The sequence below is a fragment of the Anguilla rostrata genome, chromosome 5 (assembly GCF_018555375.3).
Source record: "Anguilla rostrata isolate EN2019 chromosome 5, ASM1855537v3, whole genome shotgun sequence".
Taxonomy (NCBI): Eukaryota; Metazoa; Chordata; class Actinopteri; order Anguilliformes; family Anguillidae; genus Anguilla; species Anguilla rostrata.
The window spans coordinates 64226675-64252648 of record NC_057937.1 but is presented as its reverse complement, the minus strand read 5'-3'; the positions used below and the strand labels follow the sequence as shown (position 1 = coordinate 64252648).

General features: G+C 45.2%; 2 protein-coding genes and 1 long non-coding RNA gene across 3 annotated transcripts; 1 reads left to right on the top strand and 2 right to left on the bottom strand.

Moving 5' to 3' along the window:
* Positions 1–789: 789 nt before the first annotated feature.
* On the bottom strand, positions 790–5172 carry LOC135255987 (thioredoxin-like). Its single transcript, XM_064337850.1, has 5 exons — positions 5016–5172; positions 2863–2967; positions 2246–2305; positions 1343–1408; positions 790–985 (listed from the first exon to the last, which is right to left on the bottom strand). The coding sequence occupies exons 1-5, from the start codon at positions 5037–5039 to the stop codon at positions 923–925; spliced, it is 318 nt and encodes a 105-aa protein (XP_064193920.1). The 5' UTR covers positions 5040–5172; the 3' UTR covers positions 790–922.
* Positions 5173–7849: 2677 nt separating this feature from the next.
* Positions 7850–20984, bottom strand: LOC135255978 (fatty-acid amide hydrolase 2-A-like). The gene is made up of 11 exons (XM_064337846.1): positions 20658–20984; positions 19012–19094; positions 17471–17607; positions 15960–16169; positions 14384–14503; positions 13998–14133; positions 12392–12509; positions 11807–11926; positions 11009–11120; positions 9208–9396; positions 7850–9029 (listed from the first exon to the last, which is right to left on the bottom strand). The coding sequence occupies exons 1-11, from the start codon at positions 20841–20843 to the stop codon at positions 8854–8856; spliced, it is 1587 nt and encodes a 528-aa protein (XP_064193916.1). The 5' UTR covers positions 20844–20984; the 3' UTR covers positions 7850–8853.
* On the top strand, positions 20901–23431 carry LOC135255983 (uncharacterized). The gene is made up of 2 exons (XR_010330343.1): positions 20901–21011; positions 22082–23431. It is a non-coding gene; the product is annotated as an uncharacterized LOC135255983 (long non-coding RNA).
* The last annotated feature ends 2543 nt before the right edge of the window (positions 23432–25974 follow it).

The following is a 25974-nucleotide window of genomic DNA, read 5'->3' as shown; positions in this document are numbered from 1 at the left end:
GCCAAAGACCCTATACCACATCTGGTGCCACTTAGCCAAAGACCCTATACCACATCTGGTACCACTTAGCCAAAGATCCTGTGCCACTTAGCCAAAGACCCTATACCACATCTGGTGCCACTTAGCCAAAGACCCTATACCACATCTGGTGCCACTTAGCCAAAGATCCTATGCCACATCTGGTGCCACTTAGCCAAAGATCCTATGCCACATCTGGTGCCACTTAGCCAAAGATCCTATGCCACATCTGGTGCCACTTAGCCAAAGATCCTATACCACATCTGGTGCCACTTAGCCACTGAAGGCACTACAGCAGTTTTCATAACTCCTGCCTCCAACTCATGGCTCCTGTATGACAATTTATGGGGGGGGGGGTGTTAGGGTGTTAGGGGGTACAACCCCCCCCCCCCCAATATTATAAAGTATGCCAAATACACCCCCCCCCCCCCGAATAATACAGCATGATGAAGAGAAAAACAATCTTATATATAGATGGGGACTCCAAGATGTGAGTGGAATACACTGAGCAGGAAGGCTAGATGTCTAGAAGGCTCACAGGTGTCGTTCCCCTTTTTTTTCCCTTTTCCAAGCTCTTCCAGGATGACAATGCCCCCATCCACAGGCCACGAGGGGTCCCTGTATGGTTTGATGAGTATGAAAATGATGTGACTCATATGCTATGGTCGTCGAAGTAACCAGATCTCGACCCAGAATGTGGTCATAGGCTTGAAAGGGGATGGCTAAGTAATTCCAAACTTAAAAAATACAGAAAATGCAGCCTCACACTGCTGAAGGAACTAAAATGTTTTATTTGATACAAGTTTCTCTTCCTTCATAATATATTGGTTGAAAAAGCTGTAAAATATCTATAAATAAGCTTATTTTGTAAGAAATGCTGGAGTTAGGGTTATGTGGAGTTGGTTCATTTTTTGCTGCAAATCATTTCTTCCAGCTTGCCTTGGTTTGACCCAGCAAATTCATCCACCTGGATGAGAGGGACGATTAAAAAATGCAAAATAAACAGAAATAACAAAAAATTAATTGATTTATGAACAACAATACTTCCAACAATAAGATCATTTTCATTTCGAACAGAGAAGATGAGTGCTGTCATAGCAGAGCGTACCAGAGACGCACCAGACACCCAGCTCTGTGTGTTTAAAGGTATACTTTACCCTGCTCATTTTGTGGAGCCTACCCCCATTGTATTTGCATAGCATGAATACTAAAGTTACTCATTTTGATCATTTTTTAAAGTAGGATGAAACTGATTCATGAGGTTGTGGACCATAAACAGAATGGCAATGTGTAGACAAGGGATTTGTGTCCGCCTCACACAAACCTTTTCGCTATTTTTGTAGAACTGGAATGTGGGCATGCATTTGATGTCACAGAAGCTGGCGACGTCCTAGAGACAGAGAGAGGAAAAAGAGGATGAAGTACGAAAGAGGAATGCCTTTTCAAGAATGCATTTACAAATTATTAAATGCTCATTGGCAACACAGAAAATCACTATTAACCAATTATATCAAACTGCCCAAATGCTAAACCCTACACTCCAGCACACACTAAACCCCAGCACACACACTAACTCCAGCACACACACACTAAGCCCAGTGTACATACTAAACCCCAGCTCATACACTAAACCCCAGTGCACACACACTAAACCCCAGCTCATACATTAAACCCCAGCACACACACTAAACCCCAGTGCACACAAACTAAACCCTAGTGCACATACTAAACCCCAGACCACACACACTAAACCTCAGTGCACACATACTACTCCTCAGTGCGCACACACTAAACCCCAGCACACACACTAATCCCCAGTGCACACACTAAACCCCAGCACACACACTAAACCTCAGTGCACATATACTAATCCCCAGTGCACACACACAAAACCCCAGCGCACACACTAAACCCCAGTGCACACACACTAAACCTCAGTGCACACATACTAATCCCCAGTGCACACACACTAATCCTCAGTGCACACACACTAAACCCCAGCGCACACACTAAACCTCAGTGCACACATACTAATCCCCAATGCACACACACTAACCCTCAGTGCACACACACTAAACCCCAGTGCACACACACTAAACCCCAGCGCACACACACTAATCCCCAGTGCACACACTAATCCCCAATGCACACACACTAATCCCCAGCGCACACAGCAAACCCTGCTGCAGAGGGAGCTCTGTAGCAGTAAGTGTGCCGAGTTTCTTACCGCTGCGTCATCCACATCAACCTTCAGGAACACCACGTCAGGGTACTTATCAGACAGCTCCTGAGGGAGAGATGGATGGAGAGAGATGCTGTATGGGTTCAATTCTATTCTCTCTGCTATATCCATCTCTACCAAGTGAGAGAGTTAGCGGGTCAGTGTTTGTGACACTTATTCATCTCTACGGAAACAGCGTTTTCATCTCTACGGAAACAGCGTTTTCACCCGGCAGGAGGCTCGTGGCTGCCTGGCAGGCACAGCAGGGACAGTAATCAGGTTAATTTGGGTTTAAGAGCTTCAGCTGCAGCTGGTTCACGCTTCCCTACCAGACCAGCTCATATTCACCACCCACAAAGAGTCCCTATAGGAGAGAAACCAACATACAACTCAACCATTAAATATTAAGTGCATTCTCTTCCAGCGTGCATCAGTGGCGTTGACCACCATTGTAGGGCCTAAGTGCATTGTGGGTAAACTGTGAGACACTCACTTTGAAAAAGGGGGCGATGCTCTGGCAGGGCCTGGTGCATTGTGGGTAAACTGTGAGATACTCACTTTGAAAAAGGGGGCGATGCTCTGGCAGGGCCCAGTGCATTGTGGGTAAACTGTGAGACACTCACTTTGAAAAAGGGGGCGATGCTCTGGCAGGGCCCGCACCATGTCGCTGTGAAGTCGACCACCACCAGCTTGTCTCCAGCATCAACCAGGGCCTCCTCAAAACCCTCCTAATGGAGACATAGGATTGGGGAGTTATTTAATCATGCAGAACAACAACACCTGCACAGAAAACCTTCACCTAATGCTTATCATTGTAGCTGTGATTAATTTATCTTCTCTTAGTCAGAGGCAAGTAGTCGTCTTGGTAACACGTATTTCATGATTAGTGACTTTCCTCTTGATAACAGATTTGTGGTATGTTGTTAGTTTATTTTTTCTGTATTACATTATTATTTTGTGGTTTATATCCTCTTAGTAATGGATTTGTATTTTGTGATGAGTGAACTTGCTCTTTTCAGTTTCTTCAGATCCCTCTAAGGGGGCAGGCAATTTTAAAAAGATGCATATGAGCAAAAAATATTCCACACACTGTTTATAAACCAGTGTACAAATAACCATTGTGTCAAAACAAAGTAGATCTTAAAATGCTCAAAGCTATCAGTTATGCCGGCGATTCAAACACTGTGGATGCAGGTCTGGACACAGAACTTTGATGCATTTATTCAGAAAGGTGGGCACTCAAGTTGGAGAATCGTGAGTCGCACTTGAGACTCGAATGGCAACTCTTCCTTAAATGACTTAAGACTCAATTCAGACTTGCCAATAATGACTTGTGAACAAAGAGTCTTAAAAAAAACTTGAGACCTCACTTTGACTCATCCCTCCATGACTTGACTCTAGCTGAAAGACTTCAGACTTGCATTTGAAGACTTGATAACCTCTCTCATTATAAACAAAGGCCAAAAGTATGTGTGTGGTGGGTCACCTGTTCAACAGCCCAGTATTAGTCTGTGGTTAGTTTCTGTCCTCTTAGTAACAGACTGGTAATCTGTAGTTGGTATAACTGTGTTTTACACAGTCTAACCATTCAACACAATTAACATATGGAAAGAAATTACGTCCTTAATCAAATGTCATCGTCCTGTTTTAGGTGCTTAATAATTTAAAAGTACAAGAATCTGTTGGTGGGAATAAATGCATGATCTGTCGGTGACGGACAGGCAAACAAAGCACAACCCGAAACAGAGAACAGTAATTAGCTTTACTATGTGGAAGATTCCTTTCATCGGGAAACAATGGCCCTAGCTCAGTAACGCCGTAAAAAAACAATAATCTTTAGCACCTGACTCCCAGACACGATCCACGTGGCTGCAGGCTATGGAAATACACGTATCGTATTTTAGCTACATTATGCTACTATGACAACTGAAGTAGCCTAACTAGCTTTAGAAAACGCAACTCGCGCAGCTAGCTACCGCATCAATCTAGCTAGTCATCAGGAAATCATCAACCCTTAGAGCTGCATATATACATTGTCGCGTTATGAATAATGCTCTATGGATATCTAACTAATTCTATGGATATGACCGTTCAAAGCACACTAATAACGCTACTAGCGCTTTACATGCGACATACTAGGCTACGTACAGTTACGAGCCATGTGATTTGTTCATTTAAAAATACAAGATGATGTTGTCTCATTATAACCCTGCTTTTGGTGCCAATGACTATTGGTTAAAGTTAGCCAATGCTGCGAATGAAGCCTTCTGCTCAAGTTTTTTTTAATGTTATCAGAAGCACATGATGCGCAAATCATGACTTTCCCAGACCAGACAACCGGGTTTATTCGAAAGGTTACTGGTAGCTCGCAAGCAACCTATCGAATTAAAACAAAATCAAGCACAAAAATAATAACCCGCGCTGTACAAGCAGACATTAATTCTGGCGAGCAAGTTTTTGTGACACACTAAAATTAGATTCGCTTAGAATTGAATGAACCCGACAGAAAGATGGCGATTTTAAAGAATGGACAAATCTGAGCGCTGCTGCTCGTGGTTCCACTGTACAGTGACGTTAGGGGGCAAAATGTGCAAGTCACGCGTTGCATGCCCATAGCCCCCACATCATGCTGGCTAATAACTCAATTTTCTATAGGAATAATCTCATGTCTAGGATTAGGCAAGTTTACAGAAACGTCAGTGTCTGTGTATATATCCAAGAAAACTAAAAACTTTATTCAAAAGACTGACTGCATAATGTGTCTCTGATTTCTTACCTGATCTTCGATTATGATGAGCATTCTGATTTATTCGGCCTCCAGTAACGGGAATAGTAATTTGAGTGCGTGGATTCTTTCCTCCAGTTCTGCAGCAACACCCTGGTCCACGATATCGGCACCTACCCGAGGCTATATAACGGCGAGGGCAAGCCCAGCCCCCTTTCAACACTCATTAATGAAGAACGGGCAACACGGAGAATTCTTCGAACCTTTCATTGTAATATGTTCATATCGTACATTTAATTATGTTTATCAATTTATGAAGAGAGCAGGGGCATTAATTATTCGGTTTGGTCAATTTCGTGACAGTCATGAATTTAACAAATTCTCAGTATTAAACTTGGGAACTCTAGCAATATAACCTGGTCCACACAGGTTGAAGGAATTTTGTTTATAAAGTTAAGTGATCGCACAAAATGTTCTTGCTGCAAACATCTGGACACGTCGATTAACTCTGCACGCATTCCACGGCCGATTCACGGTGACTTAACAAAATGTAGGGCACATGCCAATCAAAAGCTGAACTGGGCGGATTTGCCTCCCGAGTACCGTCAGACGGTCGGATTTGAATGGAAATTCGATAAACTTGTGCTCTTTCAATTGTTTCGCGTATTTTAAAATTTTTATTTTTACTTTATTCTACTCAATAATATAATATTTATAATAATTTTTTACACGTTTTATGGCGGTCAGGGATTTTGTTTCTTTCATGAAGGTAGTAAACAATTTAAGACAAAGTTTATACATGTTTATAATATTTGAATCACATTACATTACATTACAATTACTGCTGAGAAGTTTCACCAAAACCATTTATTGCTAATTGAAAATAACGGGGTTCCCCCCATCATTTAAGGAAAACTTTTAGCTGACAGAGCTGAATATTTTGCCCCTTGTGATTGTGAAATTACACTGAAATAATATATGCCAGTCTTTAAATCTGACCTCTTTTTAAATAAGATTTTATCTATGAATAATTTTATATAAACAACTTAAATGCATGTGCTGAGATAACAGTTACACAAAACTCAACCTCATCACTCGTATACCAAAAATCTCACACTCACACGCAAAACAAAAAACTCAAGAACACAGTGTAGAAAAGCAAAAGCATTTAGTGATGTAAGGGTGAGGGTGGGTGTGGCTCCAGGATGCTGGGCTTTGTAATGCTGGAATACAGGAGAGTGATCCTCCCTTCAGGATCTGAGTGAAGGCTGCTGTCAAAACCCACAGAAACCTCCAGAGACAGCTCCTCCACAAACAGCACCATGACTACCACTGTGACTCACACAGACAGCACCATGACTACCACTGTGACTCACGCAGACAGCACCATGACTACCACTGTGACTCACACAGACAGCACCATGACTACCACTGTGACAACACAGAAAGCACCACGACTACCACTGTGACTCACACAGACAGCACCACGACTACCACTGTGACTCACACAGACAGCACCATGACTTCCACTGTGACTCACACAGAAAGCACCACGACAACCACTGTGACTCACACAGACAGCACCACGACTACCACTGTGACTCACACAGACAGCACCATGACTACCACTGTGACTCACACAGACAACACAATGACTACCACTGTGACTCACACAGACAGCACCATGACTACCACTGTGACAACACAGACAGCACCATGACTACCACTGTGACAACACAGACAGCACCATGACTACCACTATGACTCACAGACAGCACCCTAACTACCACTGTGACTCACACAGACAGCACCATGACTACCACTGTGACAACACAGACAGCACCATGACTACCACTGTGACACACAGAAAGCACCATGACTACCACTCTGACTCAGAGAGAGAGCACCGTGACTACCACTGACTCACAGCCAGCACCATGACTACCACTGTGACTCAGACGGACAGCACCATGACTACCACTGTGACTCACAGAGACACCATGGCTAACACTGTGACTCAGAGATATCACACACACACACATACCACCAAATAGATAAAAACTGACAGTCAAACACACACCAAATAATTATCTTGAGCACACACTCCTTTCCACAGCCATGAGTATCTTGAGTATTGTGTTTGGTGGTTTTTGATGTGTTCCTGCTCTTAAGTGCTTAAAGAATCGATTGGGTAAAGAGTCTGCACATCTTGTTCCCAAGGCCTAAATTGGCTACTGATTGAAAGATAATCACAAAAACCAGGAACAGAGTTTGAGACCCGTTTCAAGGCACTGGAGCAGGAGTGGCCAACCCTGGTCCTCGGGAGCCACAGGGTCTGTCGGTTTTTGTTCTCACCTTAAATACAACAAACATTTTAGACTCAAGAGGTGAGGTGAATTACCTGTGCAACTGACAGCTTTAATTGATCAATTACATTCTGAGTAACAAACTCTGTAACAAACAGAGCTCCTATACTGTGTTATGCTTCAGTACATTTTGGTTTTAGCAACATATTTATAGAAACTGTCTTTTTTTCTTTCTAACTCTTCCTATTTATATGTATACTAAATGAAGATGGGTCAAGGTAGTCCCAGTTCTTTTCTGGTTTTGATGGCAGCTGCATTTTCGTCCTTAAACATGCTCTAAAAACTCAAAAATCTATCTGGTATATATATCTGAGAGAGAGAGAGATAAAGATTTTACAACTGGCAGAAGGCACAACGTTGTTTATTAATTATAGTTAAAACAGCTAATCTTTCCCAATGATCCCAGGGCCAAGGTTGAACATCTACCAGAGTGAAACCTGGACTGCTTCGAGCATGTACCTGGATGCATATTAAGGGTCAAGTCCTTTTGGTGAAAGCAAAAGACTGGAGACGGACTGCCATGTTTAATATACCTTGTTATTTGTTCATGAATTAATCTGCAAAACATTACAAATATACACAACAAACTGCTCTCCCTACTACCGAACCGGGATCAATGACTCATTTATTTGTATTGTAATTTCACTTTGAAATTCAGGGAACATTTTAATCACATGCCTCTCTGCAAAGCCTGAATATGCTACTTTTCATTACATTATTGATAACAAAGAATATTGAACTTTATGTAATTAAGTTAATTATACACATGAATGCAGATGTTCTAAAATATTAGCAATTTAAAATTTTAAGTTCAGTTTTTCAACTATATAAAGTGAAAAGGTATATTTACTGTGAGGCAGTGTGAAGTAAAACTTGAAGAGATAGTAGCTATCAATTAATCAGTTATCAATCTGCTTTTTCTCTGTATGAAAGTGGTTTCATCTGTATGTTGTGAGAACTGTGTACTTCCTTGTATCAGTTAAAATAGTTCAGACAGGGAACAACCATATGATTACATGGTTCATATTCAAGTATTCATATAATACATACTTTCAGGGTTCTTATTTGTTGTATGTTTAACGGTGGTCTCAAAGAATTAAAATATGTGTTTGTGGTCTGTACATTGTGTGTGAATGTTTGTGTGCAGAATGTGTGCATGTCTGTGGGAGTATGTGTGTAAGTACTGTGTGTACAGTGTGTTAAGCAGTTTGTGCATGTCTGTGGGAGCATGTGTTTAAGTACTGTGTGTACAGTGTGTTAAGCAGTATGTGCATGTCTGTGGGAGCACATGTGTGTAAGTACTGTGTGTACAGTGTGTTAAGCAGTTTGTGCATATCTGTGGGAGCACATGTGTGTAAGTACTGTGTGTACAGTGTGTTAAGCAGTTTGATGTAATACTTTGAATAGACAGAAGCTGTCCTTTAATCAGTTATCATTCTGTTTTATCGCTAGTGTGTGTATGTGTGTGTGTGTGTGTGTATAGTGTGTAGAGTGTGTGAGTGTGTGTGTGTTTGTGTGTGTGTTTAGACAGTCCCCGGGTCCCTCCAGCCCCCGAATGCTCTCTCCAGGTGCAGGGCGGCTGCCAGAGTCAGGTGATCCTGCCGTTTCCCGGCAACCAGCTGCAGCCCCAGGGGTAAACCCTCCCTGCTCAGTCCCACAGGACACTGAGTCACCGGCAGCCCCAGGATGTTAAAGATCCCTGCGGGGGAGAGAGAGAGAGGGGGGGAGGGGGGAGGGAGAGGGGGTGGGGGGGGGAGGGAGGGGGGGAGGGAGGTAGTGGAGAGAGAGGTAAAGGCCTCCTGTATGTGTTAGCTGTGGGGAGCATGTACCTGTGCAGGTAAGGGTCCCTGTATGTGTTAGCTGTGGGACGCATGTACCTGTGTAAGCAAAGTTGAAGGGGGTGAAGAAAGGGTGGTGATGTTTGGGAGCGATGTGGGGGTGAGTGGGGTACAGCAGAACCCCATCTGTACCCAGAAGCTCCTCAAGCTGTGTCTGTAGCTCCTCCTTCTGCTGTAGGACAAACGGGGAGGGCCGAGAGCTCTGCACCATCTCCATCAGAGCCAGACCTGCACAGACACATACGCTCAGTACCGACACACATGCTCAGTACAGACACATACCCTCAGTACAGACACATATGCTCAGTATAGACACATGCGCTAAGTACATACACATACGCTCAGTACCGACACACATGCTCAGTACAGACACATACCCTCAGTACCGACACACATGCTCAGTACAGACACATACCCTCAGTACAGACACATATGCTCAGTACAGACACATGCGCTAAGTACATACACATACGCTCAGTACAGACACATACCCTCAGTACAGACACATATGCTCAGTAGAGACACATACCCTCAGTAGAGACACATGCTCAGTACAGATACATACCCTCAGTACAGACACAGCCAGATCGGCACAGACACATACCCTCAGTACAGACACATACGCTGAGTACAGACACATACGCTCAGTACCGACACACATGCTCAGTACAGACACATATGCTCAGTACAGACACATGCGCTAAGTACATACACATACGCTCAGTACAGACACATACCCTCAGTACAGACACATATGCTCAGTAGAGACACATACCCTCAGTAGAGACACATGCTCAGTACAGACACATACCCTCAGTACAGACACAGCCAGATCGGCACAGACACATACCCTCAGTACAGACACATACGCTGAGTACAGACACCTACCCTCAGTACCAACACATATGCTCAGTACAGACACATATCGTCAGTATAGACACATACCCTTAGTACAGACACAGCCAGATCTGCAGACACATACCCTCAGTACAGACACATACGCTCAGTAGACACAGCCAGATCTACACAGACACATACCCTCAGTACAGACACAGCCAGACCTACACAGACACATACCCTCAGTGCAGACACAGCCAGACCAGTACAGACACATACCCTCAGTACAGTCCATTCAACCAATCAGAACAAAACCAGGACCACAAGAGACACATATGCTCAACAGATCACAACAAAACTGGAACAGAGACACACAGTTAAATGCAAAAACATTGGGACAGTGACACAATTTTGTTGTTTTGTTCATGTAGTCCAGCACATTGGACTTGAAATAAAAAAATGAACATGAGGTTAAAGTGCAGAGTGTCAGCTTTAGTCTGTGGGTTTTAACATCCATATTGCGAGATCTTTGCAGGAATTACAGCCATTTTTATACATAGTCTCCCTATTTTAGGGGAGCAAAAGTAATGGGACAATTGGCTGCTCAGCCATTTCTAGGCCAGCTGTGTGACTTTGCATCATGCACAAGAAAGCCAGAAAAAGGAGTTGATTCTGTTGATGTTCTTTAGGACAATGACCCCAAACATGCTACTGGAGCAACTAAGGAGTTTTCCAGGGCCAAAAAGCAGAATGTTCATTTCTTAAAATTGTACCAATTCTACCTGCATTTAGAATGTCCAATTAGCAAACTGTACAAGCACGCTCATATACGCCCCCTGCTGCCAGCTCGGGAGAGTGAAGGCAATCTGTAGGTCTCCTGTAATTCCTACACAGATCACCTGATATGGACGTAAATACCAAACTGTGTCACTCTCTTAGTACTTTTGCATGTAACTGTAGGTCCACGTGTCTGCATTGTTTGCGTGTGCCTGATCAGTGTTACCGATAGCAGGCATGGTATGGGAGGACCGTCCCAGCATCCACTTGGCCATTTCCCAGATAGGCCACACCCTCTTGCCTTCACCCCCCATCAGCTCTGCAAAGGTCTTGGGCGGCTGAGGAAGGAGACCCACAGATCTTTTAAACTCACCAGATACTCAGCTTCTGCGCTCCTTCCGTCCTCTGCTTCTTAACTACAGGTTAACCAGTTCTGGTCGATAACAGGACGTTCTAAAGCTGTATTAAAGTACAGGACCTCTAGTTCCACAGTGCTGTTTTGGCCATGTGACTCCTTTTTGGAAGATGCATGGAAGACCCCAGCTTCAGCAGGAGGGTGCTCTAAATGTTCAGTTTATGGCTTATCTGGAGCACCTACTGCCTCTGTGGCAGTGTCTCCCATTAGCACCAACAACAGGCCACAGAACTGGCAAACTAAGCTGGAGATTACCATCAGTCACAAATAAACCCAAGAGATTGGGAGATGTGGCAGTGAATAAGCTTTGTGTAGAGCACTGGTTCTCAAGTGGCCCTCAATAACTAGTTTTAGTCGCTATATGTCCACATTGGCCTGTTGATTCACCTCAGTCTTAAATTTGATCATAGTTTACAGGCATATATCAGACACTCTTATCCAGAGCGATTTACATTGTATCCAATTATACAGCTGGATATATACTGGAGCAATGCAGGTCAAGTACCCTGCTCAAGGATACAACGGCAGTGTCCTACCGGGACATTCACTAAGACACAGAGCTAAACAGAGGCTGGGATATTGTGGACGGACAGAGAGAGACAGACAGACCTTTCCGTCCTTCCCTGGAGCCCCCATCAATGCTCCCCAGATTTGGAAGGAGTATCTGAGCTGGGGGAGCTGCAGCTTCTGTACTTTCACCCCCAGGTCTGTCTCCAGACGCTCCACCACCTGGGGAAACACACACTCTTCGGTTCCCATGCCTCTCCATCCTTCACTTCATCATCCGTCCATCCTCTCTCTCATCTCCTCACCCTGTCCTTTCTTTCTCCTCCCTCCATCGTGACCTCTCTCCCTCTCTCTCTCTCTCTGCCTCTCTCCCTCACTCTCTCCACCTCTCTCCCTCTCTTCCCCTCCACCTCTCTCCCTCCTCTCTCTACCTCTATCCATCTCTTTCTCCCGCTTTCCCTGTCTCTCTCCCTCTCCCCCTCCACCTCTATCCCTCTCTCTCCACCTCTCTCTCAGCCTCTCTCTCAGCCTCTCTCTCTCCCTCTCTCTCTCCCCTCCACCTCTCTTCCTCTTTCCCCCTCTCTCTCTCTCCCTCTCCCTCTCCCTTTGTCTCCCTCCACCTCTCTCTCTCTCCCTCTCTCTCTCCACCACTGTTCCTCTTTCCCTCTCCCTCTCCCTCTCTCTCACCTTTCTCTGAGCCTCCAGGAGCTCCTGGTCCACAGGGGACATGAGGGGGGAACCACCATCATGAGGCACAGAGAAAAACCTCAGCTTACTCAGGTCCACCTCCGAGGAGAGAGACAGCCTACAGACACAGAGAGGGGCAGTACAGACATGGTGAGGAGGGGCAGTGCTGACACAGAGAGGAGGGGCAGTACAGACACAACGAGAGGGGCAGTACAGACAGACACAGAGGAGAAGCAGTACAGACACACAAAGAGGAGGGGCCGTACAGACACACAGAGGGGGCAGTACAGACACACAGAGAAGAGGGGCAGTACAGACACACAGAGAGGAGGGGCAGTACAGACACACAGAAAACCAGCACAAGAGAGGGCAGTACAGACACAGAGGGCAGTACAGACGAGAGAGGGGCAGTACAGACACACAGAGAAGGACAGTACAGACACAGTCAGGAGGGCAGTACAGACACAGGAGGGCATACAGACACACAGAGAGGAGGGGCAGTACAGACACACAGTCAGGAGAGGCAGTACAGACACTGAGAGGAGGGGCCATACAGACACACAGAGAGGGCAGTACCAACACAGGAGGCAGTACAACACGAGAGGGGCAGCACAGACACAGAGGAGGGGCAGTACAGACACACAGAGAGGAGATAATCAATACAGAAACTGAGAGGAGGGGCAGTACAGATGCACAGAATGGAGGGGCAGTACAGACACAGTCAGGAGGGATAGTACAGATACTGAGAGGAGGGGCAGTACAGACAGTCAGGAGGGGCAGTACAGACACTGAGAGGAGGGGCAGTACAGACACACAGAGAGGAGGGCCAGTACAGACACACAGAGAGGGGCAGTACAAACACACAGTCAGGAGGGGCAGCACAGACACAGAGGAGGGGCAGTACAGACACACAGAGAGGAGATAATCAATACAGAAACTGAGAGGAGGGGCAGTACAGATGCACAGAATGGAGGGGCAGTACAGACACAGTCAGGAGGGGCAGTACAGACACAGTCAGGAGGGATAGTACAGATACTGAGAGGAGGGGCAGTACAGACAGTCAGGAGGGGTAGTACAGACACTGAGAGGAGGGACAGTACAGACACACAGACAGGAGGGGCAGTACAGACACACACTGCAGTAACATATTGGATGTGTATGTATATTGCTTGTGTAGGAGTACTGTAGTAGCAGACTGGATGTGTATGTATATTGTTGGTGTTGGTGTACTGTAGTATCAGATTGGATGTGTATGTATATTGTTGGTGTTGGTGTACTGTAGTATCAGATTGGATGTGTATGTATATTGTTGGTGTAGGAGTACTGTAGTAGCAGATTGGATGTGTATGTATATTGTTGGTGTTGGTGTACTGCAGTAGCAGATTGGATGTGTACGTATATTGTTGGTGTTGGTGTACTATAGTAGCAGATTGGATGTGTATGTATATTGCTGGTGTTGGTGTACTATAGTAGCAGACTGGATGTGTTTGTATATTGCTGGTGTTGGTGTACTATAGTAGCAGATTGGATGTGTTTGTATATTGCTGGTGAAGGAGTACTGCAGTAGCAGATTGGATGTGTATGTATATTGTTAGTGAAGGAGTACTTTTCTGCGCTGGGTCCTGCCATGATCCTGAGCAGAGGGAGCAGATCTTCGGCGTAGCGGCACATGGGTCCTGTGCACAGGAAGCTCTGCTGCTGCTCTGAGGCAGGAGGGTACTGACCCTCATTAGACACCACACCTGTGCAAAAAGCAGAGTCAATGCTACACTCTCCCTCACACACACACACTCACACGCACACACTCACACACACCCACGCACGCACGCACCTGCACGCACACACGCACACACACACACACACACACAAACACACACGCGCACACACACACACGCGCATGCACACACACTCACACGCACGCACACAAACACACGCACACACACACACGCACACACACACACACGCACACACACACACACCTCACGCTCATACCTGGGGTGGGTTTGTGGCCGAAGATGCCGTTAAAGAAGGCGGGTATGCGGATACTGCCCCCGATATCTGAGCCCACGCCGATGACAGAACCCCCGCTCGCCAAAATACTGCCCTCCCCTCCTGAGAGAGAATTACAGGCAGGTGGGACATCATCATGTAATTACGCAATAGTTACATTATTGTTTAATTATTATTACTGCTGCACCGTTACTTTAGGATTACTGCAGCACTGTGCGGGGAGTAATGAATTTAGCTGCTGGGATTGTGTATGGTGGTGTAGGGGTGCATGTGGTGGTGTAGGGGTGTATGTGGTGGTGTAAGGATGTATGTGGTGGTGTAGGGGTGAATGTGGTGGTGTAGGGGTGAATGTGGTGGTGTAAGGATGTATGTGGTGGTGTAAGGGTGTATGTGGTGGTGTAGGGGTGTATGTGGTGGTGTAAGGATGAATGTGGTGTGTAGGTCATGGGTGTGTAGGGTGAGGGTGGTGTAGGATGTATGTGGTGGTAGGTGTATGTGGTGGTGTAAGGGTGTATGTGGTGGTGTAAGGGTGATGTGGTGGTGTAGGGGTGAATGTGGTGGTGTATGTATGTGGTGTTAGGGGTGATGTGGTGGTGTAGGGGTGTATGTGGTGGTGTAAGGATGTATGTGGTGGTGTAAGGGTGTATGTGGTGGTGTAAGGGTGAATGTGGTGGTGTAAGGGTGTATGTGGTGGTGTAAGGGTGTATGTGGTGGTGTAAGGGTGTATGTGGTGGTGTAAGGGTGGTGTAAGGGTGTATGTGGTGTGTAAGGGTGTATGTGGTGGTGTAGGGTATTGTATGTGGTGGTGGTGTAAGGGTGCATGTGGTGGTGTAAGGATGTGGGTGTAGGATGTGGTGGTGTAAGGGTGATGTGGTGGTGTAAGGGTGAATGTGGTGGTGTAAGGGTGTATGTGGTGGTGTAGGGTGATGGTGTGTAAGGTGTGTGGTGGTGTAAGGGTGTATGTGGTGGTGTAGGGGTGAATGTGGTGGTGTAAGGGTGTATGTGGTGGTGTAAGGGTGAATGTGGTGGTGTAGGGGTGTATGTGGTGGTGTAGGGGTGAATGTGGTGGTGTAGGGGTGTATGTGGTGGTGTAAGGGTGTATGTGGTGGTGTAAGGGTGTATGTGGTGGTGTAAGGGTGTATGTGGTGGTGTAGGGGTGTATGTGGTGGTGTAAGGGTGTATGTGGTGGTGTAGGGTGTAATGTGGTGGTGTAAGGGTGATGTGGTGGTGTAGGGGTGAATGTGGTGGTGTAAGGTGATGTTGTATAGGTGGTGGTGTGTAAGGGTGATGTGGTGGTGTAAGGGTGAATGTGGTGGTGTAAGGGTGAATGTGGTGGTGTAGGGGTGTATGTGGTGGTGTAAGGGTGAATGTGGTGGTGTAAGGGTGTATGTGGTGGTGTAAGGGTGAATGTGGGGGTGTAAGGGTGTATGTGGTGGTGTAGGGGTGTATGTGGTTGTGTAAGAGTGAATGTGGTGGTGTAAGGGTGTATGTGGTGGTGTAAGGGTGTATACGGTGGTGTAGGGGTGTATGTGGTATTGTAGCAGTGTACGGGCCTTACCTGAACTGCCGCCAGGTATGCGCTCAGTGTTGTAGGGGTTTTTGGTGATGCCGTACAGGCGGTTGTGGGACTCCAGCCACATGCAGAGCTCACTGCAGTTTGTGACGCCCAGTGGAATCGCCCCCGCCCTCTTCAGCAACGCTACGGGGGGGGCGTCGCCTTGGGAGACCACACCCCTCCTCGACAGCAGTCCTGTGCTGTTCGGCATGCCTGCGGGGGGGGGGGGATTAAACTCTAGTATATATTATTGGGACATTTTGGTGTGCTGGGTTGTCAACAAGGGTGGGCTTCATGAGGATGCATATACTATACATGCATTCAAACTCACATGCAAACCTGCATGCACAAACACACACACACACAAACATGTCCATAATTATTTGTTTCATTGATAAGGATTCACAAAAAAGACAGAAACCAAATAACACCTTTACTGAGATACATTGTGTAATTTTCCCATATGTGGAAAATACTGCAGTTTATTAATTCAATGGGAAACAATCAGAAATCATACAATAAACAGGTTTCACAATTCTTCTTAGCCCTGCGATCAGCAAGTGCTGCAGCCACATGTGTTCAGTTCAGTTTGCTTGATTCAAAAATCCTGTTATGCTAAGCTATGTTTTCAAAATATTTTTGAGATTTGGAAATCTGCTACTTTTTTATCATCCAGTTTAATAACTGTAACCTGCTCAACCCATTTGATTATTTGCTGTGATAGATTCCTCATTATATTTACCACATTCCTGAATGTACTCTCTCGTCTTTTTTACATATATATATATACTGTATATATATTAGAGTATCACATTTTTGTCAAATAAACAAAAATTAGATAGGAACTGGCAATGGGACTTCATTCTCTGCTTTACCAAATATATATAAAATACCGCCTCGCGTTCCTGAGCGCGTTCATGAAAGAATGGGAGGGATGTGAGGTCACAGTGACCTTGACCTTTGACCAGCAAAATCCGTGCATCCTTGAGTCCAAGTGGACGTATGCGCCAAATGTGAAGGAATTCCCTCAAGGTAAAAGTGTGTTTTGTATTCCCTCAAGGCAAAAACGTGTTTTGTGAGGTCACAGTGACCTTGACCTTTGACCACCAAAAAGAAATTCCCTCAAGGCATTCCTGAGATATCGCGTTCACGAGAATCGGGAAGGATGGACGGACGGACGGACAACCCGAAAACATAACACCTCTGGCCACGGCTGTGCCGTCGCGGAGGCATAAAAACAAACCAATGACCAGCCAGACAGACAGGCACAGAGAGACAGAACAGAGAGACAGATAGACACAGATAGCACAGACAGACAGCAGAGAGAGACAGACAGGCACAGACAGACACACAGCACAGAGAGACAGGCACAGAGAGACAGATAGACACAGATAGCACAGACAGACAGACAGACAGCAGAGAGAGACAGACAGGCACAGGCAGACAGACAGCACAGACAGACACACAGCACAGACAGACAGACAGGCACAGACAGACAGACAGGCACATGATACCCTGCAGCTTGAAGGACTCTTTGACAGTGAAGGGAACGCCCAGCAGGGGGAGGCGATGCTGCAGAGCCTCCTCTCCCCCCTCCTCCTCCTGCACCAGCCTGTCCGCATGAGCAGCCTCCTGGAGAGCTTCACTGAACCTGCACACAGAGGCATGACACTGCTCACTACTCACACACACTCTCATGCACTTTCACACACTCTAATCACACACTACACTCACACACAGTACACTCACACTATACTCACACTGCTCTCACACACTGCACTCACACTGCTCACTACTCACACACATTCTAATCACACACTACAATCACACACAGTACACTCACACTATACTCACACTGCTCACTACTCACACACACTCTCACACACTACATTACATTACAGGCATTTGGCAGACGCTCTTATCCAGAGCGACGTACAACAAAGTGTATAAACATAACCAGGAACAAGTATGACGAAAACCCTAGAGAGAAGTACCGGTCCAAGTGCAGGGAACAACCGCATAGTTCAACTTGGACCCTGAAGGTTAAACTATTTAACACTAACACGAACGAGAACAGCAACAACGCAGTCTATGCAAAAATACAAGCAGTAATTAGGGCAGGTGAATTAACTAAGTCACCTACAAAACAGCTACCTAGTTACAACCCTAGGCTTACAGTCATTTACAGGGAGGTAGAGAGGGATGGGGAGAGGTGCAGCCTGAAGAGGTGAGTCTTCAGTCGTCGCTTGAAGTGGGTCAGTGTCTCAGCTGTTCTCCACGGGGAGGTCATTCCTCCATCGTGGGGCCAGAACAGACAGGAGACGTGTTCGGGAAGCACACACTCACTACACTCACACATTACACTCACACTAAACATACTACACGCACACTACTCACACCCTACATGCACACTAATCACACACAACACTCACACTGACACTACACAAACACTATATTAACACAGTCATAAGCAATACTCACACACAACTCAAACACTAGGGATGGGCATCTGGATAATTTTTAGTGCTCAAATAACTGGCAGGAATTTCGATAGACTGTTGACATTTTCTCCAGTTAAGTTACTTTCCCTGTTGAAGTATTTATTTTGTCATTTCTGTGATTTTCTCAGTTTCTTGCGCTTTCTGTGACTTTTTGGCAGTTTTGGATGGGATCCTTAACATAGCATGCAGTGTGACTTGTAGCCTATAGGCTAGGCCTGTAGCATTTTCACCATGTTGCCAAAGTCAGGCAGAAACAAAGCGTGACCATGTAGATTCTAGAATGTGCTGGGATAAAATTCCAGTCCTTGTCAGCTCTTTAAATGAAATGTTTGATGGGCCCAGTCAACAAAATCACTACACATAAATATAAACACTACACACTGAGGACACAACTATACAAACACTATGTAAACACATTACACTCACTCTATACACATTAAACACACTACACAAACATAACACTCACGCTAAACATGCTACACATACTATACAAACACAACACGCTACACGAACACACACACACACTAAATACAGTTATCTCTGCAGAGACTGACCTGTCCTTAACCATGGCGTTAATGAGGGGATTGACCTCCTGGATGCGATCAATATATGCCTGGACCACCTCTACACTCATTACCTGGGGGAACAAATACAACCAAACATTGATTACAGTCAGCCTGCACAATACTGCTACAGTTAGCCTGTACAACTCCTCTACAGTCCACATGACAACACTGCAACAGTCCGCCTATACAACACTGCAACAGTCTGCCTGTACAACACTGTTAGAGTCCGCTTGTACAACACTGCTATAGTCAGTCTGTAAAACACTGCAACAGTCCACATGACAACACTGTTACAGTCAGTCTGTATAACACTGCTACAGTTAGCCTGTACAACACTGCTACAGTCAGTCTGTACAACACTGCTACAGTTAGCCTGTACAACACTGTTACAGTTAGCCTGTACAACACTGTTACAGTCAGTCTGTATAACACTGTTACAGTTAGCCTGTACAACACTGCTACAGCCTGTACAACACTGTTACAGTCAGCCTGTACAACACTGCTACAATCCACATGACAATACTGCTACAGTCAGTCTGTACAACACTGTTACAGTCCGCCTGTTACAAAACTGCAACAGTTAGCCTGTACAACACTGCTACAGTCCGTATGACGACACTGGTACAGTCAGCCTGTACAACACTGCTACAGTTAGCCTGTACAACACTGCTACAGCCTGTACAACATTGTTGCAGTCAGCATGACAACAATGCTACAGCGTGCATGACAATACTGCTACAGCCGGTCTGAACAACATCGTTACAGTCAGCCTGTACAACACCGCTACAGTCTGCATGACAATACCGATACAGACTGAATGACAATACTGCTACAGTTGGTCTGTACAACACTGCTACAGTGCAACACTGCAAATAAATGTTACTCATTCATAAATGTAGTCTTATTTTAGTCCCTAAACCCAACTACTTTCATTCAAACTTCTGTCCATTTCAACAATCAAGTACAACACACAGAAATGTCGTTATGTGGGGGTGGAAGCCCAGCATAATGTTTAGGAAATTGGGTTTGCAACTTGGGCTGTAGGTTTCATTCCCAGATGAGGCACTACCCTTGAGCTAGGTACCCTAATTAATCCGACTAGTAAAATCTCTTATCCAGAGCGTCTGAAAAATGTAACGCAGCCTAAATAATTATAGAAACCCGTGACACTGCATGGTGCAATTCCCTTCGCGTTCTTTCTAGTAGGCTACAGAGGATAATCTTTTGACCTTATGAGTGTGAGCGTATTGTAGAAGCTCTAACTATGCAATCTAGAAAAGCAACCTCGCACTAAACAAAGCTGGCGACGTTGCTGATAACTGTTACGGGCAGATACCCATGGGACACTTAAATGCAGTGCCAGGAACACCTCACGACTCAACCATTCTATTGGATCATTTGACAAATACAAACAGATAAATAAACGAAAACTCTCAGCATGCCACATAGCTAACCCCACTACGACAACGCCTCCCAAACAAATACAAAGTAGGCTATACAGACTACTTGTTTCCAAATGCAATTCGAACGCAGTCATGTTTTACAGTGTATTACACCGATACCAAATACTGCTGTATCACATATCATGTGATACCGTATTTAAGTTTCGCCTAACGAGAGCTGCATATACGCACCTCCTTTCGGCGTATCTTCTGCGCGAGCTGTATCCCCGATATCATCAGCAGAGGGTTTGTGATTGGTGGGAGTTTAGAGGACCCGTCCGACTGCCGGGGTGCAAGCAGCTGAAAGGCGGCGAACAGAAACGCCACAAATGCGCGCAACACCCAGGTTAAGAACCGTTCAAGACGGGTCAGCGCCATGCCGAAAAATTCGGTCGGATACAACAAGTGTTTCGTTTCCTGACTCGAATGAATTGAAGCAGCACGGTTCCCAGCATGCAACGGGTCGTTACATATTGCCACCGTACAGGAGGTCAAACCGAATTAACCTGTGGTCCGTTCTGACTCAGCTGTCTTCCTGTTGGCTCAGTTAAGTGAAACATATAATGCTCTAAAAAAGAAAAAGAGAGCTAACCTTGTGCGGCGGCTGCTACGTCATTAGCTTTGCAGCGGGTTAGAGTTCAAAACGAGTTTAAATCATAGACTGTATCAAGGTAAACCCCCGTTGTTTAAACCTAATACAGGTTCACGGTCATGGGGTCTCGCAAAATTGATCGGCGTGTCCCCTGAATCTGTGGTTTTATGCGCACCTGTGTTTTAGCCTAAACCCCCTTGCTGTGTCTTGTTGAAACCACCTAACTGCCAGTAGGGGTCGCTTTAACTAAGGTTTATGTTAAGCCTGCAACACGTATTGTTTAACCAAGGTTTACAGGGAGATCATTTTAATATTTCAAAACGTTAATATCTTTCACCTTGATTCCTGCCTAGAGTATTTGAATACCCTGCCAAACCCCAGGTGCGTGGCTGCGTTGTAATTTCGTTTTATTGCGGCACTGACTGGTGAATGTTTATTTGCTTTTCTTGTACGACTGTATTTCATGTCTCCAGACTGGAACACTTTGGTACAGGCCCTCGTCATGTTTTGAATGTCTCTTGTAACCCAGTTTATAGTTCAGAAATATATGGATTGTCCTTTTAACACCATAACATTACATAATGACGAGAACAGGCCATTCAGAACAATGCCACCGACACCGTAGTCTATGCATTTTTAATGAGTTTTTGAAGCCACATTCCTCTGTCTTGCTGAGGATGTACTGCCTAAAAGGACAATGGCCTCTAAAAGGACCCAGTCATTCCCCCAAGCGACTTCAGGTCCAGGGTTGCACTGGCCCAGCAAGCACTACATTACATTACATTACAGGCATTTAGTAGAGCCTCTTATCCAGAGCAACTTCCCCCACTTCTCCCACACGTCCCTAAGAGCAGCCAGTTTGTCTTTCTCATGTCAAGGAGTTGTACTTGTCACATGGACAGTGTGTGTACGTGTGTGTATGTGTGCCTGTGTGTATATGCATGGGAACCTTAAGGTTAGGGAAACAGAAGTTGACCTGTCTTGATTTGTGTGTTTCTGTGTGTTTTTTAAAATTGTGGTGCAGTGCGATTATACATGTGACAGATACACATTTTCAGTTCCTCAGGAGATGGGAACCTACAGCAACATGCTGAACTGAACACAACAAAATGTGAGAACAGTGCAGCCGCACCCTGCTGACCCTGCTTACTCGTTCCTCACCCTACTCACCTGCTCCGCACCCTGCTCACCCTGCTCACCCGTTCCTCACCCTACTCACCCGCTCCGCACCCTGCTCAACTGCTCCGCACCCTGCTCAACTGTTCCGCATTTAGCAAACACCGCAAAATAGCACAGAATTACCCTGCCCAACTGTTCCGCATTTAGCAAACACCGCAAAACAGCGCAGAATTACCTGCAAATCCTCTTGCACAGTGGATCCTTAAGGCTTTTTCACACGCGCATCCATGTAGGATGTGCTGTTTCCAGATCAGGACCTGGTGGGATTTCCGGACATCTTCCCCCACGGCTCTAAAATGAACAAAAACAACAACTTTCCCGAATAAAGCACGCAAAAGGTTGCGGCACATTCCAGTTGCCAACTGCACACATGGTTGAGCTAGCTAGAAGTCTTGGCTGACCATAACTGGGAAAAAAGATTTGCCTTATGAAAATTCTAGAACCCTAACCCTTTATTCTATTCTTTATTTAAACAACAAATAAAAGTTTTGGAATGAAAACGCACAAAAATACAACTGAATTTGAAACAAAATGTCCCAGGCATATCTAGTGTGTCAACTTTATATGGAGTTGACACACTAGGTAGCTTAGCATCAAGTGTCTAGCTGACCTTAACCCTGTCTTCTCTGTTTCTCTTTCCATGGGGCTCCTGCCCCTTACCTCGCCCTGAGTCCAAAGTCCCCTCCAGCCTCTTTTCCGGCCTGAATCCACGGGATCGCTCCAGTCTCTCGCTCCATGGTCATTGACTGCTTCAGCCCTGCTCCTCCCCTGCCCATGCCTTGATTCTGTCTGGAGCTCCAGATCCATCATCCGGCTCCTCTACACTGCAGTATTCTCAACTATACCATTTGGTCTTCCATTATTCCTGTTAGCTTTCACATCAGCTGTAACCTGTTCAGCCCATTTTATTTGCTTTCTACTACTTTACATCAGGCCGGCCAGTGGAGGATGGGCTCCCCCTCTATAGCTGGGTTGCTCTCGATATTTCATCCCATTGGGGAGTTTTTTCGCACCGCCGTTTGAGGGTTTTCTCCCCTCTGGGAGTTTTTCACCTCATGTACCTGCTATTTGGGGGTTCAGGCCTAGTGTTTGCTCTTTTTGCTCAGCCTCTTGCCTTGCTACTCTGTACAGCGCCTTTGTGACAGTTCTCTGTAAAAAGCGCGATACAAATAAAACTGAACTGAACTGCAAATGATTTCTTTATTTATTTATTGTGTGTGTACCTTGGGAGAGCATCCTGCAGGCACCACTGGGGATATGTGTCATTTACATTTCACCCCAGGAAATGAGCTGGGTTCTCCCATGGTTAGGACCCCAGGCCAGCCCCTCCTGCACATGGAGATGAGTTCTCGCATAGTTAGGACCCCAGGCCAGCCCCTCCTGCACATGGAGATGGGTTCTCCCATGGTTAGGACCCCAGGCCAGCCCCTCCTGCACATGGAGATGAGTTCTCCCTTGGTTAGGACCCCAGGCCAGCCCCTCCTGCACATGGAGATGGGTTCTCCCTTGGTTAGGACCCCAGGCCATCCCCTCCTGCACATGGAGATGGGTTCTCGCACGGTTAGGACCCCAGGCCATCCCTACCCATCCCCAGGGGAAGGCCATGTTGTCCTTAAAGGAGAAAGGGGTGAGTGTGGAAGTTTAATGTAAGTATATGCCTTTGCTGATAGCAAAACTTAGTGAAAAAGAAAGAAGAGAAAAAACACTGACATTTAGATGAACTTCAGCATACGTGACTAGAGATATGTGTATTACTTGTGTTTTTACCAAGCAAAACTTCTGTGGTTCATCCTTCCCCCCCAAGATGCTTAGCACTCCTAAGTGTGCAGATCTCTCCATGCTGCACGTAATACAGAAACCTCACCGCCCTACACGAAGAGTGGCCACCTTCTATGACACACACAGTACAGGCCAAAATTACCAGGCCACTGGTAGTTTTTTAAATTTATTTTTAATTAAGATAGAGAAGAATTCATTTATACATGCACATTTATTAAACAATAAACCAAAAATACAAACTTTTTTTCAATGTATACCTACAGTAATACAAAAAGATGACTTTTACTTAAAAATAATCTTGGACACAACTTTCCGGGGTAATTTTACCAGTGTCTAGGCAGCAATAGCTAGCCTTGCTGTTGTGTTGTGCGGTTGTATTACTATATTTTTATTTATTATTTAACATAACACAACATAACATAGTATAACTTGATGACAAAAACCTCCAGCCTAACAATACTCACCATTTAACTACCACTAAAGTGTACCTAGGGCTCGGTTTACCTACAACTAGATAGTATCAAGCACCATATCAAGCCTGCTCTTGAAAACCTGTCTCTACTACATGACATTTACCTTTTGCTTTTATTTTATTTAGGTTTATTTAAATGAAATTCTTATTTTATTGAACCTGTATTTAACCAGGAAAACCCCACTGAGATCGAAATCTGTTTTACAACGGGGACCTGACAAAGTTACCCAACAAGACAGCTGACAAGTTTCAAACATCAAATGGAGATTGAGACAGTGGTAAAACAGTAATTGAAGAACAGAGGTTCAAAGCAGAGACAGATTAAAAATACGAATGAAGAGTTCGACAAAAAGTGGTGCAGCAAGCTTCAGAAGCTATTGGATTAACAGATCAGGACCAGCTGATTGTTTAGGATCTATAAGAGGAAGTGAGGTACTCGATAATGTCACTGATTAATTAGCTTTTTTTTATGGCCCTACATTCAAATCTGAAATGCAATATAGCAACAGGAATGCATTGAACAGAAAAGACAAACCAAGTGACCGAGTGCCCTAGTGCTAGTAACTGTTAAAAAAGCAAACTTTAGTTAAAATTTCTAGCAAATACAGGGCCAATTTAAGATTTGAATGAAGGGCCATATCTTATCTAATGTAAAAGGCGAGCAAGTCAGAGTCACATTGAGAGCTTCACTTCCCCTTTAATGCTTCATGAACAGAAGACGAGTTACGAGCTTCAAGAACATGAACAGAAGACAGAGTTAACAGCAAAAGGCTCAGTTCCAACTTAAGGCAGTAAAACATAATGCCAATTCCTGATAACCCCATATATGTTGTTATATAAGTAATAAATATAAATAAAAAATAAATATAAATAAAAAATAGGGTGGTGCGGTGGGTAGCACTGTTGGTTCAAATCCAAGCAGGGGCCTTTCTGTATGGAGTCTGCATGTTCTCCCCGTGTCCACGTGGGTTTCCTCCCACAGTCCAAAGACATGCAAGTTAAGTTATTTGGAGAGTCTAAATTGCTCTGAGGTGTGAGTGAATGGTGTATGCGCCCTGTGATGGACTGGTGACTTGTCCAGGCTGTATTCCTGCCGTGTCGCCCAATGCATGCTGGGATAGGCTCCAGCACCCCCCGCAACCTGACCAGGAATAAGCGAGTTAGATCATTGATGGATGGAGGGCTATACAGGGCTATATAGATATATCATTCATTACTTGTTCAACGTAAGACTCATCACATCACATTTTTGGATGCAACAATAGCCAGCTTCCCATGGCACTGCATTCAGTGCTGTGCCACCACTGTACTCAAACACAAAGGTTGTGAGAGAACCTGGAAACCACTCATAGGGACAGTTATCATCAAAACCAACTAGTGGTGTCATATAAATACCCTGCTCTGTCAAGCCACTGTTTAATACAAGTTAACTGACTGTGATATGTTTCATAATTGCTGACAACATGAGTTGTTGGTAGTTTGGGTGT

Bases quoted from the DNA above. Each gene is read 5' to 3' on its own strand.
- LOC135255987 (XM_064337850.1), bottom strand. From the start codon at position 5,039: ATGCTCATCATAATCGAAGATCAG. The intron at 2,968-5,015 runs GTAAGAAATCAG...TGTCTCCATTAG, and splicing joins TCATCATAATCGAAGATCAG to GAGGGTTTTGAGGAGGCCCT. The intron at 1,409-2,245 runs GTAAGAAACTCG...CTCTGTCTCTAG, and splicing joins TTGATGTGGATGACGCAGCG to GACGTCGCCAGCTTCTGTGA.
- LOC135255978 (XM_064337846.1), bottom strand. From the start codon at position 20,843: ATGGCGCTGACCCGTCTTGAACGGTTCTTAACCTGGGTGTTGCGCGCA. The intron at 16,170-17,470 runs GTATCATGTGCC...CCCCCCCCGCAG, and splicing joins AGAGTCCTTCAAGCTGCAGG to GCATGCCGAACAGCACAGGA. The intron at 9,030-9,207 runs GTACATGCGTCC...TCTCCCCCGCAG, and splicing joins CTTCAACTTTGCTTACACAG to GGATCTTTAACATCCTGGGG.